The 20,596-nt window shown below is 43.9% G+C and overlaps 1 protein-coding gene across 1 annotated transcript; it reads left to right on the forward strand.

Annotated features, from left to right (window-relative positions):
- Nucleotides 1-4,676: 4,676 nt before the first annotated feature.
- On the forward strand, nt 4,677-20,051 carry lifra (LIF receptor subunit alpha a). Its single transcript, XM_079269976.1, has 18 exons — nt 4,677-4,805; nt 10,022-10,212; nt 10,389-10,525; nt 10,931-11,084; nt 11,304-11,579; nt 11,691-11,817; nt 12,586-12,722; nt 12,847-12,989; nt 13,229-13,382; nt 13,978-14,042; nt 14,271-14,508; nt 14,723-14,908; nt 15,020-15,121; nt 15,259-15,405; nt 15,565-15,702; nt 15,854-15,947; nt 16,068-16,134; nt 16,321-20,051. The coding sequence occupies exons 2-18, from the start codon at nt 10,131-10,133 to the stop codon at nt 17,023-17,025; spliced, it is 2,952 nt and encodes a 983-aa protein (XP_079126102.1). The 5' UTR covers nt 4,677-4,805; nt 10,022-10,130; the 3' UTR covers nt 17,026-20,051.
- The last annotated feature ends 545 nt before the right edge of the window (nt 20,052-20,596 follow it).

The raw sequence follows: 20,596 nt of genomic DNA on the forward strand, positions 1-20,596 counted from the left end.
GAATCAGCTTTATTGGCCATGTATGCGTACGCATAAATGGAATTTGTCTCCGGTTTCCACTCCGCTCTCAATGTACATACAATACACTATTTTACAATCAACAAGGAAAAATATATAAGAATAAAAAAGGACAGCAAAAAAGTAGAACAGATGTAGGTATAAACATTTAACAGCTATATACAATACAAGTATAAATATATCCCAAAAAAAGTGTATATATATATATATATATACATATATATATATATATATATATATATATATATATATATATATATATATATATATATATATATATATATATATATATATATATATATAAATAATACAGTCGTGCAAACAGAGGTAGTAGTGCAATATTATTGTTCATCAGAGTGACCAGTGGAAAGCAGCTGTTCCTGTGTCTGGTGGTTTTGGCATACAGAGCTCTGTAGTGCCTACCAGAGGGGAGGAGTTGGAACAGCTTGTGTCCAGGGTGTGAGGGGTCTGAGTGATCTTTCCAGCCCGTTTCCTGACTCTGGAGGTGAACAAGTCCAGGATGGAGGGCAGGCTGGAACCAATGATCCTCTCTGCAGACCTGACAATCCATCTGTTTCCGTCTGAAAGTCTGTTTCTGTCCTGTTTAGTGGCCGATCCAAACCACACAGTGATGGCAGAACAGAGAACAGACTGGATGACGGCTGAGTAGAACAGGATCAGCAGCTCCTGAGGCAGGTTGAACTTCTTGAGCTGGCGCAGGAAGTACAACCTCTGCTGGGCCTTTTTCCTGATGGTGTTGATGTTCGGAGCCCACTTGAGGTCCTGGGAGATTGTGGATCCCAGAAACTTGAAGGTCTCCACAGCAGACACAGTGTTGTTGAGTATGGTGAGGGGGAGCAGGTGTAGTATGTGTTGAATGTATTCTTTATGTAAACGGTGAGTATGAGGTCAGGCTTGATGTTTTGGTCCCAGCTAAGGAGGAGGAAGAGGACGTAGAGGAAGAGGACGTGGAGGAAGAGGACGTGGAGGAAGAGGACATGGAGGAAGAGGAGGAAGAGGACATGGAGGAAGAGGACGAGGACGAAGATGTCAGATCCGACTGTAAATACTTTGATTCCTGGTATGACTCCATGTTCGAGGATACAGAGGATGAGGAAGAAGAAGAGGGGGAAGATGAGGAGGAAGAAGATGAAGATGACCCTCTCACCCAGCGGTTACCACCTAGGAGTTTCTGGAAGGGGTTCTACCGTGTGCCGACTCCTCTCTTTCCCGCTAGCCATCCGCGCTCCCTCCCTTATGGTGTGGAACGTCCTGAAGAGGCTCCGCCCCTGGTCCCCCAGAGGTCAGAAGAGTCCACCAAGAGGCGCAGGGAAGAGGACCGCACGGAGCAGGTAAGTGTGAAGAGGCAGAGGACCGGTGAGGACGACCACGAGGACGCAGCGCCGTCCACTTCAGGCCTCTGAACCTCCAAGAGGAGGACCAGAGGAGAGGACCATTGGAGAGGATACAGATGTGTTGGTGCGCATTGTTTTGTTTTTAATTCAGTTTTATGCTGCGATACCCAGAGCTCTTTCACCAGAGATGAGCTCATAAACATCAGGGGAACAACTCCAGCGGACTTACTTCCAACTTTTCAGTTAACTTCTGTGGCATTACTGGACATTCTCGTCTAAGGTGCTCTCACCTTAACTCATGCAGTGAAGCGCTGTAGGAGAGGCCAACGGGGCCTATCACGCCGTCCCTCGTGCTGCACTGGGACACTCTGACCATGTCACAGTCCATCTGATTCCTGCATACAGGCAGAAATTAAAGCTCTGTAAACCTGTGCTGAGGAAATGCAATCAGTGGACCAGTGAAGCTATGGAGGATCTTCAGGCGTGACCCCCTTCCCCAGTGACGACTCTGTCTATTCTGGAGAATCATCCCTGTCCCCAAAAAACCAAGGATCACAGGACTTAATGACTTCAGGCCCATCGCCCTGACCTCTGTGGTTATGATGTCTTTTGAGCGCCTTGTCCTGTCCCACCTTAAAATCCTCACCGACCCACTCCTGGACCCCCTGCAGTTTGCCTACAGAGCCAACAGGTCTGTAGACGACGCAGTCAACTTGGCCCTTCATTTCATCCGCCAGCATCTGGACTGTAAGGCTGTTCTTGAAATATCAGCAAGATCTTTTCTCAACACATGTCTTATCCACCCCCAGCTTCTTCTCATTAGGATGGTCTCCATGCGTTTTTGTTGGCATTTGTCATACAGTTCTTTATTTGAAATGGTGTTTGGCCATAAAATGTGCAGTATTCGTCTTAAACTCTTGGTGTTGATAGTCTGTTGAGGTCTTCTTGTGCCGGCCCCTCTCACCCTGGACAAAAACTGTTCGTGCCCCTTCCATCTGGCAGGAGGCTGCGGTCCATTTTTCTTTATAAAGTCGAGGTGTCTTTACCAGACAAAGGTAAACTAATAATTACTAATGTTAAGGAAAAGTCTCCAAGTCTCTTTTACTCAGGTACCGATGGCTGTAACACAGGAAACAACATCCAGGATCTCCCAGACAACAGAGAAGATGTGTTCACTCTGGACCAGATGAGAAGGATGGATGACCACAGGACCAGATGAGAAGGATGGATGACCACAGGACCAGATGGAGAGCGGCAGTCGCCTTTCTTTCAGTGGGCTGAGGAAGTAATCCCTCACTATGATTACAGAAGTATCAGTAATAAGATTCCATCATTGAACAATGTAAAGGTTGTATAGTTGAGTTAAAAGTATTCATCTCTTGTGTTTGTGTCTCACAGGGCAGGACTCCTCTGTGCATTTGTCCCACTCCTGGAGCAGCTGAGAGTGGACGTTAACCAAATCCGTCATCCCAGGAAGACCCAGACCCACCACAGACCACTGAACCACTCTCAGCACCCCAGTGAGTCCGGGACCCAGCGAGTACGGTGACGTCCTCCCTGCCCCTCCCCCCCTCCGACACCCTGCGTCACCCTGCGTCACTCTCTGGCAGCTTGTGTCACTCTGCGTCACCCTGCGTCACTCTCTGTGATGCTCTACACTTATAACAAGGCGTACTTTAGGATAATCTTATCACTGGTAATCAAGGCATCACATGTATCACCTGCATTAACTTGTCACCTTTTTTTTCGGGCTGGTTTCAGTGAAGTTTCTTCATGTGTGAGTCCACAAAGATTTGAGATTTGATATAAATCCTCATGTGTTAAGTTCAACTTTTACTATTTAGTTTGGATACAACTTGTTGTATTTCTTATTTCAATCACAAGATGGTGCCATCATATTTAAAGCACAAACAGGTGATACATGTTATGGTTTGATCACCAGTGATGTGATTCTATTATTATTTCTATTATATGTGCCTTGTTATGTGTGAACATGTTTTTGGAAATGTATAAAAGGTTGTTTGTAACTTAGACTTATTCCTTCTGACTTAGTAAAAACCACTCCTCTTCTGGGTGTGTGTGTGTGTGTGTGTGTGTGTGTGTGTGTGTGTGTGTGTGTGTGTGTGTGTGTGTGTGTGAGAGAGAGAGAGAGGAAGAGAGTGTACTGTAGCATTGCATTTGCCATCTGGTGGCTGTATTGTTACAGTGCAAGTCAAAAGTTGAAAAGAAAGACAATACAGAGATTTTAAAGCCTGTCAAATTATTTTAATCAGTATTAATATTTGCACAACGAAATGTCCAACACCAGCAGAATGACTTAGTGGATCTTATTGATCCATGACAAAATGGAACAAATAACCTATCAAGACTGACAATGAGAAAACATGTCATTTGTTTGTGCATTTTATTTTTCCAGCTCAGGGAAAATGTTCATTGTTTTGCATCATTTTCTTTTTTTGAATCATGATGAAAGTAGCATTGAATTGATTAGATGTAATAACAAATTAATACATATAAATAATTCATTTCTACATTGATGAACACAATGTACAAGAATAAAAACAACAAAGGATTATCACCGGCCACTGTTTTTTATTCCAAATGAGTTACAAACAAACCCCTAGTATAGTAGTGTTCTTAGTACCAAAACAACGTAGGTTTTGCTGTGTTCACATAAGAGTGTGAATGTGTCACAGTGTGTATATTACATGTGCGTATATTACACATTCGATACACGTACACTCCTACATGTATGAAAGCAACAGCAACGTTCTGTGGTTTGGGCATCTGGCTGACACTTACACATTGGATACCTTTAGGCATATTTAGGTTTTCACGCCGAACTGACAAATATGAAACAGGACTCTGAATGACACAAATATAACAAGTAAATACATGATGTATACAACTAATGCAAATTAACCATAAACATGAAATAATTGGTCAAGAGGTGCATTTAGATGTAACGTGTTACCGCATAGAAAAGTTTACATCACATGTTAGAAATAATTACAGGGGGTCGTTGTATTGCAAATGAGCATCCCCACGTTTACTTTCGCATTACTCTAGTTGACGACTCCGGTAAAATCGTCTCCAGCAGAGTCCTGACGAGAGGTTTCGACTGGTGTCGTGACTCTTATTTATGGACCGTCTTTCCGGTATGACTTTAATGCGGCAAGACTACGCCCACCCCCAAGTGAAAAAATCGTATCGTGGAAGCCCATTGGTCAGCACAAGTGTCAATCAAACGCCTGTTTTGCTCTATTCCAGTAATCCTAGCCTCCTCTGGAGTCATTGGGAATGGTTTTACTCATAGGTTTTACTACACAGCAGCGGAGACCAGCACGGGGCAGGATTTTAAGAACTTGAATTTTGGATATATTTAGCCGACATATTCAACAGCACTGAAAAGGATTTCTTGCTACATCAGAGGTAATTGTTGTGTTATTTGTGAACTTTTAATGGGAGTCCGTAGATGACAGCTAACATTACTGAAGCTAACGGTAGCCGTGTTTTTCCAAACACCAGTGGCCTCTTCTGCGTGGGGTGCTGGCTGACAAGTGAATTTAAATTATTTTTTTATCATTTAACCCAGCCCGTACAATTTAAGTACACTGCCTCATTTGATAAGATGTTGTTGAAATGATGGCTAACCGAGTGTTACCACCGTCTGTTCGATGTTTACGATAAGACGTGTAACGTTACCCATCATGCTGCCCAGTTGCTAATGCTAATGATGCAAACTGTTTTGTGATGATGCACTTTGGGATACCTGCTGTATTCGCCACTTTTTTTTCTGGAGGACCTTAATCAGAATTGGAAAAAAAAAAAAAGCTATTACATATAAATAGCTAATACGTGTTGAGTAAACAGGCCCGTCTATTATTATTATGCTTGTGTCACGTTAGTTGGGACCCCAAAGTTGTGATGTGACAGTATGACAACGGAATTGTTTTCGTCATCATGGTTGTTTTGTTCAGATCAACTCATTTTCAGTGATCATGTTTTAATATTTTGAATGTTACAGCATAGATCATAGGCTGTTTGCTCTAGCTCTCTTGGTCTCAACCCGATAAGGAGCATGTTACACTATGGTGTGCGGTCTGCATGCACAGAAGACGAGCTGTTCTTCTAGCTGTACACATAAAGTGTGTTCTGACACAGAGAACTAGGTGGAGAAATGATCTTTAATCTAGATTACATCATTTAACATACCCTACTCAATAGTTGGCTACCTTTACAGTACATACTAATTATTGTGTTAATTATTAATTACTAATTCATTATGTTTTAATAAGGTCTTTTTAGAACCGTACCACTTTTTTAAAACAGAAAAATAATAATGAAAAGGTGACAGTTACGGTGTCTTAGCAATCATTCCTAAACAGCTGTTACCCTTCAGTATTATAAGGAAGAAAAGTTGTTTGTGTTGTGTCCTGTTCCCAGTGTTTTTTTTACAGAATAAATCTGCCTTAGTCCAAGCCGTAGTCCAATATGAGGATGAATTGTTAAAAAACAGGTAGTACCTTTTCATGCTAAATGAGCTCATCGCAGTATTACTCAATACATGAAACACTGAACATTAGTCATAACAAACTGTGATTAGAAGGCGCAGACTCGTCCCTTGCAGGACAATGGCCGCCCTTTGTGTGTTCTCACTTGTCTTTGCTAAAAAGGATCAGACTGGTTTGTGGATTCCTCCCAGGGTTGGACTGGAATGCTTTTGACTCTGTGTGTGTGTGTGTGTGTGTGTGTGTGGTTTTATTATCTTAAGACAGTCATTTAAAAGCAAAAAAATATCAAAGCAAATTGTGTATTTCTCAAGTGACTTTTCAGTTTTTTTATTTTTTTCACTCACTCATTTACATTCATTAAGGATTAGAGGGAAAGGAAAGGAAGGAAGGAAACGACACACGCACACACACACACACACAGGAATGAATGTCCCCTCTCCACTGAGGTCAGAGCACACACTCACCCGTTAACTCTCCACTTTTCACTTGCATCCGGTCTTCTCTCTCTCTCGTCCCATCTGAGGGTCAAACATAATTAGCAGCCACTTTAGCTCATGTTTCAAAACGTCACCGCACTTCTATAGTACACTAGAGGCACTGTGTGCTTATTTCTTCTGGCCGCAGTGGTCATCGTATGACAGCGTAATGACAGCGTCGCTGAGTGTAGGCCGAGAACATACAGTTCGGCTTCAGGTGCCACCCCACACGGTTTCAGTAAAGACAACAGTATATAAACAGAGGTTTTATTCTTAGTTTAAAAAAAGTGGTTGCGATAGTGAGGTGCTGAAGGGTTGGTGGCTGTGTTTATTGTCTAAGTATAAAATCTCTACTACTGCCCCCGCGGCAAAGTGCATATGAAAAGCTGAGGTATTTCGGAGTAAATTTGGCCGCGGCTTCTATTCTTTTTTTATTTTTTGTCAGAGTTTTGGCTCCAGCGGGGATAATTCCACTTTAAACTTAACTTCAGGATGTCTTTTAGACTGAAACTAGTGTTTCATCAATAAATAGGTCGACAAAATGTAAAGAACTGACTTTTTTCCCCCTCAAAAATAGCAATAGATTAATTAACCATTAATTCCAGGTCAAAGCAAACATGCATGATATATGCGTTCGGCAGTCACCGTGATTGTTTTGTGACTTGCACAATCCTTGACTAAATGCTGGACTGTGTGTTGCACATCCTGACTGAGAGTGTTAATATTTGACGACCAGAGTTTAGCTACTGTGGAAAGAACAGGGGACAAACGAGGCCTTTCGCACTGAGCAAATTTCAGGTTCCGAGAAACGATTGCATCACAAGGCGGTCAGTCGTCCGCAGTATATTCTGTGTGCCATTTTCCACGGCTTACTCCGAAAGGCTGCCCCGCACAGCTGAATGGTCAAACAGAACAGTGGCAAAGTCCAGTGTGGAGCGGGGCGGAGTTAGTTAGGTGAGGCTTTTCTTTCCTAAAATAGAACCACTGCAGGCGTACGGATGAGGTCTGGCCTTGGGTTTTTAAGTAACAGCACCCTCCTTGTGGTTTTATTTTTTTGTAGTGTGTGGTCACATTTATTACCGCTACAAGGACAAGGAGCAGAGCCCAGCAGAGAAATATTGATTTTTTGGTTTGTGTGCATTTGTAGCTATCAGTTTCTTGGTGAGATTTCCCAGAATCCGTGCCGACCCCCCCCCCCCCCCCACTTCCTATCAGTGCACTATGTATCTTTTTCTTTTTTTTTGCAGGGCTCAGACGGTATTAGTATATATTGGAGGTTGTTAAATGTTTCAGTCTGATGCTGAAGTTGGAAAAATCGCTAGGATCCATGACAGCTCTCTTTTGGTTCAGACACACACATGAGTGTGAAACATTGACTCCACACAGCTGTATTTATGTTGAGCCGTGCCTCTGAATTTCATCTGGAGGTCAGGTTTTTGAAGACAGCAACACGCCAGAAGACTTTTAAAACCTCCCCCTCAGCCAAATTTCCTTGTTACCCACGTCAAAGTAAAGAAGTCGCACTGAGAGTAGTGATTGTTTCGTGTGTTCTTTGGCTACAGAAACAGCCAAGTTGCTAGATAGAGGCTCTGCAGTATTTACACAGTGTTAATAGCAGCAGCAGGCCGCCGGCTGTTACACTAGCATAAAAAATAAATACAAATTTTCATTGAAAACAGGAACCTCAATGCACGTGGCCTTCAAGTTCATGCATTTAGGTTTAATTTGCTCTTTTAAGTCCATATGTGAAACCGCTTTAGGAGCCGGCAGTAGAGTCACATTCCAGGTTTGACTCTACTCACTCCCACCGCTGCAAAGTGGTCTGAAAGGAAAGAAAAAGTCCATAATGGACCACATAAAGGATTCTCAAGATGTTCCTTTAGACTTCATAAACAGGCCGTGTTCTTAGCTGTTGTAACACAATTTTATGTTGTTTTTTTTGCCTGTTTTTAAAAGCTCCGAGGAATCCTTTTTTATCTGACCTACACACATGACAGTATTTCCAGAAGCCTCTTGTTTTTGTCCTTGCGTTTGATCTCTGTATCTGCATTCTGTCCCCAGAGTCTTGATAGAAATGAAACCAAAACAGCTGGTGGTTTGGAATGAAACTGAGCAGTTTAGTTAGATAAGTAGGCTAAAAAACAAAAAAGTGTGTCTGTCCTCCTTTCCCATAATGTAAGCGTTCTCTTCCCTGAAACCAGTATTTTGTTTTGCACCGTACGCTGGCAGCACGTGTAGCAGCTTGTTTTGCTCACTGCCACTTATCTATGACCAGACTCTGACTTGTCTGTTTGCCAAAGACGCTTTGTGTTTGGGACAGTGAGACCCTTTAGTCTAGTTATCCCAAAACGGGCTGTGCTGGTTTGTGTGTGTATCTTTGCGTTGAGGTCGTGTTGTGGCAGTAATGGGCATGGCAGCACTTGAGAGCATTGTTTTATCACAATAAAACAAGTTACTGAGTCAGTAACTGAGCTGTTCGAGGCCTGTGCCAGCCTGCCCCAGCCTGTCCCAGACAAACTGCACTGCAGCTTCTCGTTCACAGTTAGTCACACAATAACAGAGAATTAACAGACACTGAACATTCACACACAGGCTCATCAAGCCCGAGGTGCATTTATTGCAACATGTCATTTTGTGCTGTAATCTGGCATCTTGTCTTTCTATTTGTAGAGAGAACAGCGGTCACATGCACTACAGGTTGGACATTGACCCGACCGTATATTCAGGTGGTTGCAAAAAGACGTGGTTGCAAAAAGGGTGGTTGCAAAAAGACATCTGTTCGTATAGAAGTCTATGAGAAAATGACTCGACTTCTCTCTTGATTTATTCCCTCAGTAAACATTGTGAACATGAGTTTATGGTCTCAATCTCTAGTTTCAATATAGCATGATGTTCATTTGTTAAGTGATGGTCACATTTAGAGTTAAATAGACCATAAAGCAGGGAATGCTTGAGGGCGGGGCTACCTTGTGATTGACAGGTCACCACCACAGCGTTGTTCGGTCGGAAAGTTTTCGTGTTCCAACTTTAACCCTTTCGCAGTGTGTTTTCAGCTCTTAAAAACGTTTGCAAAAAAACAAGATGGCCACGGCCAAAATGCCAAACTCGAAACCTCAAAATTGTAGTCCACAAGCCAACAGGTGAGGTCACGGAGACTACGTCCACTTCTTACAGTCTACTTTAGTACAGGGGAACTGGATAAGGAACTCGGGCATGCTCTGTATGAACAGCATTGTCTTGCTTGTGTGTTTCCACATCTGGCCTGACAGCAGCTGCCTGAGAGATGTGTTTTCTTGTGCTGGTGTTGGATTTTCCTGGCAGCTGTGCCTCTGACTTTGGCATACATTCGTACAACAATTGGGAGTTGGCAGGGAATCATTGCAGGCATTCAGAATGCTGCAACAGAATGCAGCTCTTCCCCACAAACCGATCATTGATACGAGCAAACTATCCGAACCGTGAGACATTTTATGAGATTACCGCGTGCACGGCGACAGAATATTCCACGAAATAAACACGTTGTGTTTGCGTGACCCCAACTTCACTGTTTCACAACACCCGCCCTCACCACGACGCCACAACAACAACCTGAGTGTTGACAGTCTTCAGGACAGGAGTTTAATCTTTTTCCTCCCTTCTGTGCTGTCTTTTCCCACAGGGCACCCTGCGTCTGTGTCGTGCCTCTTCAATGTGTAGCACGGTGTTGCTGTAGTGGAGAGGACCACCACCTCAGGATCTGCAGACAGGGACTCGGCCAGTTGACCGCCATGCCTCGCTCAAAGCCTAACTGGAGCCCTCTGTGGCTCACCTGCGTCCTCCTGGGCCTCACGGCTGTACACGCCATAGATGGTAAGGGCCAAACTACACGCAGGGAAAACTCCTCAATGCAGCGTGATGTTGAATGCTGTGTATGTAACGTAGCTGGGCCGCATGGAAAGGTTGGCTCTCTGTTTCTACGGGTCTGATACTAAAACCATTTAAATCCCTTATTGTTGTCTCGATCTTCTTTCTTTTCCTTCTTCTAGTCCTTACTGTACCCCAGCAGGTGAGCCTGTCAGCTAACACGTCTACACAGCAACTGTCCATATCCTGGCTGGGAGGAGCAGCGGCAACCTTCGACCTCATGATTCTGAGAACTGAATTCAATATAACTGTCTTCTATGTAAGAGCACTTCTCTTTCATGCCATTCGTTCTCGTGCTTCTGTCATTGCACAGCTGTGCTACAAGTCGGTTTCATTCTCATGTGAGAGGAGCTTTAGCCCGACCTTTGAGAGTTTTAAAAATCTAATAATGATATACCCTCTGATATAGATGTTATGCCACCCACATCAACATAATCATTCTCATTAATTGGCTGCTATACGCTGGTACCAGACACGTCTGCAATGACCTCATATGGGCCATTATATTTTGTTTATTTGGCCGCACATTTTGCTGTCGTAGCTTAATTGGCGTGATAATTCAGTACAGTAATAATTATTTTCCTGCTCGAGCTACGACTGTGATCACCAGCGATCGTCCACCCGCTTCATGTTTCATCTGTCCCTCACGGTGTATTGCCTGCAGGACACGGTGTCCGTGACGGTGAATCAGGAGAGCGGACGGCACCAGTGGGACTGGACCTCAGTCGAACCTCTGGAGTGCACATCGCTGTCCGTCAGAATCCGCTCACGAGACGGAGAAACGACGAGTGACTGGAGCCACACTCAGATACTTCAAGGTCGGGGGGGGGGCAATATTTACACACGTATACATCATAGGACAGCGATAATTAGAGAAACATAGAGGCTGCATTGCCTGACCTGTCAATTTGGGATGATCATTTCAATTCTTTTTCTCTTTGAAATCTCTTCCTTAAGCCAAAACAAATATAGATCTCTGTTTGTATCGCCCTCTCCCCTTTTGTCTCACTTCTTCCTCCCTCGCTCCGTCTCTTTAGGAAACGATCTCCCCAGCTATGAGACAATCCAGGTGTTACCCCAGGACAGAATCGTACCCGTGGGGGCCAACACCACCTTCTGTTGCATTATGGCGGAGGGGAAGCAGTTCGGTTCCATCAAATACGGCAACACGGTCATGCACGAGACGCGACTGAGTAGGCGAAGTTACGCTGTTACGGCTGTGAATCAGGGACTCTCCAGCCAGACGGGAGCCAACGTCTTATGTAAAGACAAGCTGAAGTCGAACTCTTGGGGATCGGTGGTGTTTGTCGGATGTAAGAGGCATTTTGAATGAATTCCTGGTAGTTATTTCTGTCTATGTGAACGTTATTTCTGTGTGTACATGATTATGCCATTGAGTGTCTACACGTTGTCCCCTTCCCCAGATCCACCACTGCCCAGTGACTTTGTGTGCGAGACTCATGACTTAATCTCAGCTGTGTGCCGGTGGAACGAAGGACGAGACACACGGCTGTACGGCAAACGAGGAACAAGCTACACGCTGAACAACAGGTACCACAGTCACAATAAAACTCAGCAAGATGGCTGTAACCTGACCTGAAACCTTGTGCTGTGGTGGAAACCGTAGGGGCTCGGGGTCGAGTAGCAGAACTGCAACACACTCAGACACAAAAAGCAGGCTGCAGACGCTAAAATCCATGGAGTAGGACACAAGCTCGACACATCACTGATTCGGAGATCTGTTTCATGACAGCTCACGCCCTGCAAAAAGTCATTGAAACATGAGAGTAGCTTTTTAATAGTCATGCTGAACTCGCATATCTGCTGCCACAAAATCCGGAATGGATGACATTGACAAGCCAGGATGTGGTTTTAATGTCACTTTTCTTCTGAGAAATGATCCTTGCATTATTTATGATTGCCTTTCTCTAAAAAATAGTTTTCAGCCCAGAAAAAAAAAAAACAGCTGAGAGAGAGAGAGAGAGAGAGAGAGAGAGAGAGAGAGAGAGAGAGAGAGAGAGAGAGAGAGAGGGGATGACAAGAAATAGAATGAACTTAGTCTAAGTAACCACTTGCTGCTTGCGTGTGTCCATTTAACATTGACAGTGTGTTGGCTGTCTGCCAGACCTTTTACAGGAACCGTCAGACGGCTGGCTTGAAGACGAGTTACATTATGAGTGTGTTTGTGCCTGTGAGGTTATGTGAAGTGGTTACATTTTATTTTCCATTAAATTAAATTGTTTTGATTTTCACATTCTTACCGAATCTTTATTTTATTTTAATCTGCTCTTTATTTTATTTTAAATTTTTTCTTTGCAGGAAATGTGATTTTAGCAGCACGCAGAAGAAGCGTGACGAGTGGCGTGTGGCCCAGTGGGGGGGTAACTGGACCCTGGTAGCCGCGAATCCTCTCGGCCGGCACGTCCTCACTGACTCTGCTGAGCTCAGGCACAGAGGTAGCTGTTTCACCCTCGACGGAAGAATTCAAAGCATTTTTCTTTTTAAATTAAAGGTAAACGTGGACATAAAAAAAACAACAACATCCAGCACACTGATTGTTGTTTCACCCTTTCTCCTCAGTGCGTCCAGTAGCACCAGAGAGCCTGAACTCTGCTGTCCATGCCTGGAACGCCACTGTGCTGTGGCGGTGGAAGTACGACATCTATTCCTCTCTGGCTCTTGACTGCCAGGTAGAGCTCTCCTCCCAAGGGTACAAAACAAAGGTGAGTTGTCTGCGTTCATGCTCATGTTTGTGTGTTGCAGGGGAAGACCACTGTCTGGTTTTTTTTTGGTGCATATGCCAGTCAGACAGATCACTTCCATTATTCTACCACATATCCATTACAACCCGCTAACGACCAACCACATCACTCTCTACGAACGCACCCTTCTATCGGCATGTTCTCTCCACGGGTGCGACCCGTCCATGTACCAGACAGTAATCTCATCCTCGTGTGTCCAGCGTACCTTCTCCGGTCTGGGCCTGCAGTCGGTGGTCCTGTCAGGCCTCGACCCCGATGAGGATTACAGCGTTCAAGTCCGCTGTGGTGCCCAGCAGAACTTCTGGAATTGGGGAAGCTGGAGCGAGCCGCTTTCCTTCAAAACCAACACTTATGGTAAAGGGTTTGTTTGCGGTGACTCTTTCATTTTCAGATAAAGGTTTTACAAGTCGTGAAAAGGTCACATCACAAGTTGACAGAGCCCAAAGTGATGTCTTCCGATTGCTTGTTTTGTCTGAGCAACAGTCCAAAACCCCAAATTGATTAAAACAAAACAAAGAAAATCAGCAAATTCTCACATTTTAGAAGCTGGAACTGATTAATGATAAAAAACATAAATGATAAATTGAGCATCAATCAACAATCGACTAATTGTTTCTGGCCTGTGATAGCAGGTTCATGTTTATTGACTTGTAGCTAGTAATTCATGTTGCTACGTGCTGATATAATCTAAAAATAATTATTACTAATTGCTCTGAAGTATAACTAAAATGTAGTATTTTCAGTTTGTCAGTAACAAAAGAAGGTAGACATTATATTACTGTAAAACCCACTGAGTGCAGGTGTTCGTATGGGGACGTAAGGAAGTGGACATTTCCAAGATCAATAATAAACTTTCATGCTCAAGAGATTTATTTTTTATTTTCAGTGTTCATCCTTTGTTGCTCTGTGACTTTTGCCAGCGTTCATTTTCAGATCTTTTTTCTCTCAGTTCCAGAAGCTCTTGATGTGTGGATGTGGATTAACAAAGACTACACTGCGCAGGTCATTTGGAAGGTACGTTTTTGTCTTGTTTTTTGTCTTTGACTTGAATTGTTCTCGTTTTTAATTGTAGATTTACAAATGATTTGTTTTACTGCAGGGAGCACAGATTTACAGCATGTCCACACAGACCACAATCTGTTTTAATCGTCATGCTTTGTCTCTGGCTTTCTTTCCTCGTCCTCCTTTTACTCTCTTGACCGGTTTTCCCGACTTCCTTCCCCTTTCCTTGATTTCTTCCAGCCTCTGACACGAAGACAAAGCCATGGTCTGATCACACGTTATGAAGTTACGTTCTGGAGCCCCGAGGAAAATCGACAGCGCACAGAATTCTTCTTACCGGATACTTCTGCGCTACTAATCAACCTCACACAGATCGCAACCGCCAGCGGCGACGACAAGGTCACGGCAACCGTCATTGCGAGGAACGCCGCGGGGGTGTCTCAACCTGCAAGTGTACATGTACCACTACGTCTGACAGGTACATGGAAATGGAGTGTATTTAAGTGTGTATGTATATGTATATATATATATCTTGTGTTTTCTGTCCGTTTTTTAGCACAGAAAGCAACCGTCTCTTTGGTTCCACAGTCATAAAAGTCTTTTCTCTTGAAAGCAGCAGTTACTACACGTTATAAAACAACATGGAGACACACAGTTTCTACATTGCTGTCTTCATATTTTCACCTTTCCAGATGTGGAACCCGGTTCTGTGTCCAGGGCCGTTTATACGGACAGCGGCTTCCCTCTGTTCTGGCAGCGCGACGACAATGCCACCTGCTCTTATGTGGTAGAATGGTATGAGGCCTCCTGCAAGTGGAACTGCCCTGTGGGGTGGATCAAGGTGGCCGCCGGAACCACCAACGTCTCCGTTGAGTCAGGTATGCCGGCATCGATGCCTCCATGTTTTCAGCATATTTCAAATGTACTGTACCGTGTTATTTTTGGCCATGGACAGTGTTTTAAACCTGTTTTAAATATTTTGCCTTCAGCCGACTTCCAGCCGGGCGTGATGTACGACATCTCCCTGTACAGTATCACCTCGGAGGCACCAGAGCTGCTGCAGCGCTGGCAGGGATACATGCAGGAGCTGGGTAAGGACAGCACGGCGTGTTAGCGGAAGCATTGGCTTCAGAAATCGCATTTTTGATCGCTGACTCTCTGTTATTGCCGGCTCCGACCCATCTCATCTGTTCTCTCTCTCTTCCTCCCGCCCTCTCGTCTCCCACAGTCCCCTCCGCTTCTGTCAGCCTGTCAACCACCCAGCAGGGCTCTGACATTCTCCTGACCTGGGGAGAGATCCCGCTGGTCGTCAGAAGAGGCTTCCTCCTGGGCTACAACATTTACGTCAGTAGCGGCTCCGAGCTCACGCTTCTCGGTAAACGTGTACAAATGCATGCGTGATTCATGACGGCATTCGGCGAAAAGCATTTCTTATCTTGTTTGAACTCGCACATCCTCATTTCTCTCGTTTTTTGTCTCCCGTTTCTTTCCTTCCCTCACCTCTCTGTGGCGTTTCACCCTGTCCTGTGAACAGCCAATCTGTCAGACCTAGGAAGCAGGGAATACACAGTAAAAGGCCTCTCTGAAGGCTCCTATAAGTTTACTGTCAAGGCCTACACCTCAGCAGGCGAGGAGACAGGCGTCACTGCCTCCATAACGCTGGAGCCATACAGTACGTGAACGTGTAGTTATGTGTGTCTAGCTCCAACTGCTTATTCTACAACCATTACTTTTATTTTAGACGACAAAATATTGCACCTATGAATAGATGTTCTATTGCTTAAAGTCTAACAAGTACTATTCCTACTGTCTTGTCCTGACAGCTGATTGGCTGATACTGGAAATCTTGGCTTCCATGGGAATCACAGCCGTATTCCTGGTCATCGTCACCTTCGTTTGCTACAAGAAAAGGAAATGGTGAGTGTGTTTTGCTGCGGTTTTTTGGGTTGTCTGTCTGACTGGTTGCTGGAGGCATTCGACCTGAGCTGGTAGTTCTAGTTGATGTTATTTGAAAGTAACATTTTGCTTGCTCACCAGGGTGAAAAAGGCGTTCTATCCAGACATACCCGAGCCCAAGCTGCCCGGCGATTGGTCCAGGTCACAGGTACAGTACGAGTCTAATTCAATACGACCCTCACCACTAAACTAATCAAGTGCTAATTCTATTTAAATTAAAGAACTTACAATTGGGCGTTCCCTATTTTTTTGATCGTCTCTTGTGCGAAGACGGTGGTCGTCTCCCGTTGAAACTTACTCAGTAGAGTGTTTGAACACCCGGTGTGTCTTACAGGAGCCGCTGGATGTGAAGCCATCACCCCACAGTTTGGTCCACATGGTGGAGAGGCCCGAGTGGGATTCGAGCAAAGAGGTGCTCGTCGTCATTCCCGAAGAGGAAGAGGATGAAGACGGGCTGGGAGACGAGCCAGCTGACACCGATGAGCCGGCTTCATTGCGCTACTACAACCACGTGGCAGACGAGCGGCCCATAAGGCCGCGCTTCCCAGACTCTTCGTCTTCCTCCGCGTCCTCTTTGGATTCGGCGCGCACCGATGTGACGTACACGGGGATCCAGACCTCAGGGTCTTCCTTGGTCTTCCAGCTGGATCCGCAGGGCTCCTCCGAGGGCCACCAACCCCAGGCTGATCTGTCCTTCTGCAGAGGTGGAGGAGGCGGTGGAGGTGGAGGAGGAGGAGGAGGTTACCGGCCCCAGATGCAATCCAGAGCCCCAAGTGACGACACGGACCTAGCGTCACCCGAGCCTTTCTTCGAGCCCCAGGCTGCCAGCTCCGGGGGCTACAAACCCCAGAGCTCCTGGGATTTGGACTCCCCCGTGGAGGCCGCGGAGAACGACGGCCTGGCACCCTCTCTCGGGTCGCCCACTTCAATTGCTTCCACTCAGTTCCTCCTCCCTGACGGAGAGGAGCACGCAGATGAGAGGCGATCATCGGCGGCGGCGACCTGGTTCACCAACCTGCTGTCATCCACTAAACCATGAAATCATCTCATGCTCACTACTAGCAGTCAGGCCGGGGAGGGTGGGGGAGGGGCAGGAGGGGGAGTAACAGAAAACTTTCTGATTCATTGCTGTTACCAGTGTCATGCATCAAACAAGCCTCACCCATACAGTGTCGGTAAATATCCCAACTGATATAGCACTACATTCTTACAGTTGCACTTTGGAAGCAGCTCAATCATGCTATTTAAGGTGTTTATTCCAAACATACAGAAATATTGTTGATTTTCTCCGTCATGCAAATACCATAAATCAAAACCTGTATATTTATATTTCAAATCCTTTCTATTCTGACAGAAAATCTCTCTCGTCATACCTCTTTTCAACCCATATTTACTCCCCATGATGGGCATTTAGCAACGGCACATCCTGTGTTTCAGCTGGCTGTATCCAGTTTTTATCTTGCGTTTCAGATGTTTTTATTTCTTGTCCATGTGAAGTTTGCCACACTACAGAAGAAATCTGAAAGCAGGAAGTTTTCAAACCTAATGACGGATCTGTAAAAGTAAGGGACATTTTTTTTTCTTTTTGGAAGAACACTACAAAAGAACGGTTTGGGTGGAAGGTAGCTCAGCAGACAGAAAGCCGCCGTTTACAGTATCCATGTCTTCTGCCGGTCTGCCGTCGGGATAATCTCAGCTGATGAGCTACTGAAAGGAAAAGATGATTTCAAAGGTATGTATAGGTGGCACTCTCTTGGGTCAGTACCAAGGTAGCTCCTATCATTACAGATCTATTTTTCACAAGTCACTGTCTGAACAGTGAGATGTCAATTGAAAGATGTACTTGTGATTATTTTAAACATATACAGGAGTGGAGCTGTCTGGAATTGTGTGGGTGATGAGCCCCCGTGGATATATACACTAATATAAGCTAGCACATGAATACAAACTAATGTAATTCAATTAGCAAACACACTATTATGTTACTTTGGGCTGTTTGTGTTGGTTTCTTTCTTTAACCAGTGAAGCTTTTTTGCAGTATTTAAAAAAAAAAAATCTTGTTGAGAAATACATTTCACAGTCAGGCCAGTGTCTTCTTCTTAATGTTGCAACGTGTCGCGCGTTATCCTCGAGTTAGGGGATTGGTATTGAACAAAGTATGAGAAATCACTTGGATGGGTAATTACAGTGTCGGATGATTCTTGATAAATGTAATGCTTCCAGACATTTGCACCATGTCGGCCTTGCTCCTAAATGTTTATGTATGATGAAAAAAAGAATATCTTACACTAATGCAGTTCAGAAATGTATTTTATCGGACGTACAGTTCCCACTGGCACTGAGCGTTACAGCGTACAAAGGATTTTAGCAAGTGCTGAAACTATCTAAACGTTGGTTCCATTATATTTGTGTGCTTGTGAGAAATTATTTTTCTTTGGTCGCTTCATGTTCAAGCTCAGAGAGGTGGCAGATAATGCATTTGATGTTGATTTGCTGTGCTTGAGTGCTTGTTCGTTTTTAGGGAGATCTTGGTCTGCTATACATTTTAAGTTTTTTTGTTTTGTTTTGTTTTGTTTTTCATTTCAGATTTGTCCTGAAGCCTCCTTATACATTTTGTGACTGGAGAAAGGGACAGTGGCGAAATCTTATACAGGGAAATTAATAGAGAATTTCCAGAAATGCTATCGGTTTTGTTTGTTTTTGACAAAAATGTGTAGAAATTACCTTGTAAATATTGGTCGCTCGACGGCACTTTGGCATCTCCGTTATGGTGTGAAACACAGGGCACTAACAGCCAAAGTAGACTCTACATACTCCATTTGCTCTCCTCCACTCACGTGTACACTGCGGGTGTTGAGGATGCGTCCATTGGCTCGGCTTCCCAAAAGCATCATTATGCAAAGATGACAACCTTTGACATGGTTAGCCAGCGGTAACCAGGATGTTTATCTTCTATTTTTCAGAGCCAGTTTCTTGCTGGCCTGTGCGGCAGCCTGTGGTTTTATTGTTTCTCAGTGCCTCCAGACAACAAGCTTTAAGTAAAAACTACTGTGACAGGATTGATGACTAACTTTAATGGATGGCTCCACTGATAAATATGCCTGCAGATTGTTTTCCTTTGGAGTCTGCTTTCTCAAACAAGCACGGCTTTGGAGAGTAACCTATGAACGCTATGTGTTACATGCTTTTGTGTTGATTTGGATCAACGAAACGGCACCTTTTGATTTTTCTCTAAATCTTTGTTTTTATACAACCAACTGTACATAATTGTCAATTTATTTCCTTATACAGTACAGAATGATATTCCCCAGGCTGCAGCAGGCAGTCAATGTTGACCGAACAGCTTTCTCGAGAGAATAAAGGCAAATGTTTGTGTTGACACCAGATGCATAGAGTCCTACGACATGTGGAGGCATCACACTTTGACTGAATTGAGAATTGAAAAATCGTGAAAACTGAATTTGAATTGTGATCCCGTCCTCTTATAGTAGTTCAGCCTGCTTTGCATCCCGATCTCATCACTGCAGTGTCGCTTAGCCAGACGCATTGTAAGCAGGACTAGAATAATCACCACGCAGGCTCAAATGTGCCAACTGCTGACATGCAATTTAGCTTTTTTTTTTCATTGTCCATACATGTTTTTAATTGGAGTTAATATTTCCTCTGTAGAACATAACAATTCTGTGCTTCATAAAGCAGTGTACGCTTGCTATGTTACACATCTTCAACTCTGGCCTAAGATGTTTTTACAAATCAATGCATGTTGTGTAAAATACTACTCAGAGAACAGCGGCTCATAAATCCTTTAAACTCCATGTTTACGTTACCCGATAGCTTTAAAACACTAACACAGGCTAATGTTGTGCATGGCAACATGACTAAAGTATTGCGCACCCGAGAAAGGCTTTCATTTTCTGAAAAATGCTTTCAAATTCCATGATATGTTGTAGAATACTTTACTATTCATTGAACGACAGTGAAGTGCTTCTGAGTTCACACGTGAACGTTAACACTAATAACACTAATTGAAATGCTACTTGTTTTAAGGCAATAAAGTTATCTGTCTGGCCACTTGTCAGTTTGTCAGTGTTTTTCTTTCCACTTCTGTGCAGACGTGTGCAGGGGTTGGTATGGTGTTGAAAAACCTGAAGAAGTAAAGGAATTTGAGATGGCAGTTTCCAAGCGTGGATATGTTTTGGAAACATAAAATGAACCCTGAAGGGTTTTGAAAAAATATTGCCCCACAAATTCCAGTTTAGATCGACTGAGAAAAATCTATATTAAACAATACTTTAATGATCTGGCAGCTCGATGAAGTCACTTGATGTAAGGTTTGTTCTCTGCGTAGGGTCAGACCCTAACCTTATATTATTATGTTTCATGTATACACTATATAGTATATAGTGTGTATAAGAAGGTATTCACAGATTTCCAGTGAATGTACGGCTGTGAACGTTTGTTACACAGCAATGGAAAAGTCTTCGAAATGTATTGGTAAAATATATATGAACCCTGCATTTAAATAACCGTCTGTTGCCGGGTACATTTTTAAGTCTAATAATGTTTTGATTTTCTTTGCTTCCCTAATTAATGCAGTGACGTGTTGCTAA

The sequence above is a fragment of the Melanostigma gelatinosum genome, assembly GCF_949748355.1.
Source record: "Melanostigma gelatinosum genome assembly, chromosome: 6".
In the NCBI taxonomy this organism is placed as follows: Eukaryota; Metazoa; Chordata; class Actinopteri; order Perciformes; family Zoarcidae; genus Melanostigma; species Melanostigma gelatinosum.

Coding starts and splice junctions, on each gene's coding strand:
- lifra (XM_079269976.1), top strand. CDS start 10,131: ATGCCTCGCTCAAAGCCTAACTGGAGCCCTCTGTGGCTCACCTGCGTC. Junction 14,509..14,722: donor TGTACCACTACGTCTGACAG/GTACATGGAAAT, acceptor TCACCTTTCCAG/ATGTGGAACCCGGTTCTGTG. Junction 14,909..15,019: donor CAACGTCTCCGTTGAGTCAG/GTATGCCGGCAT, acceptor TTTTGCCTTCAG/CCGACTTCCAGCCGGGCGTG.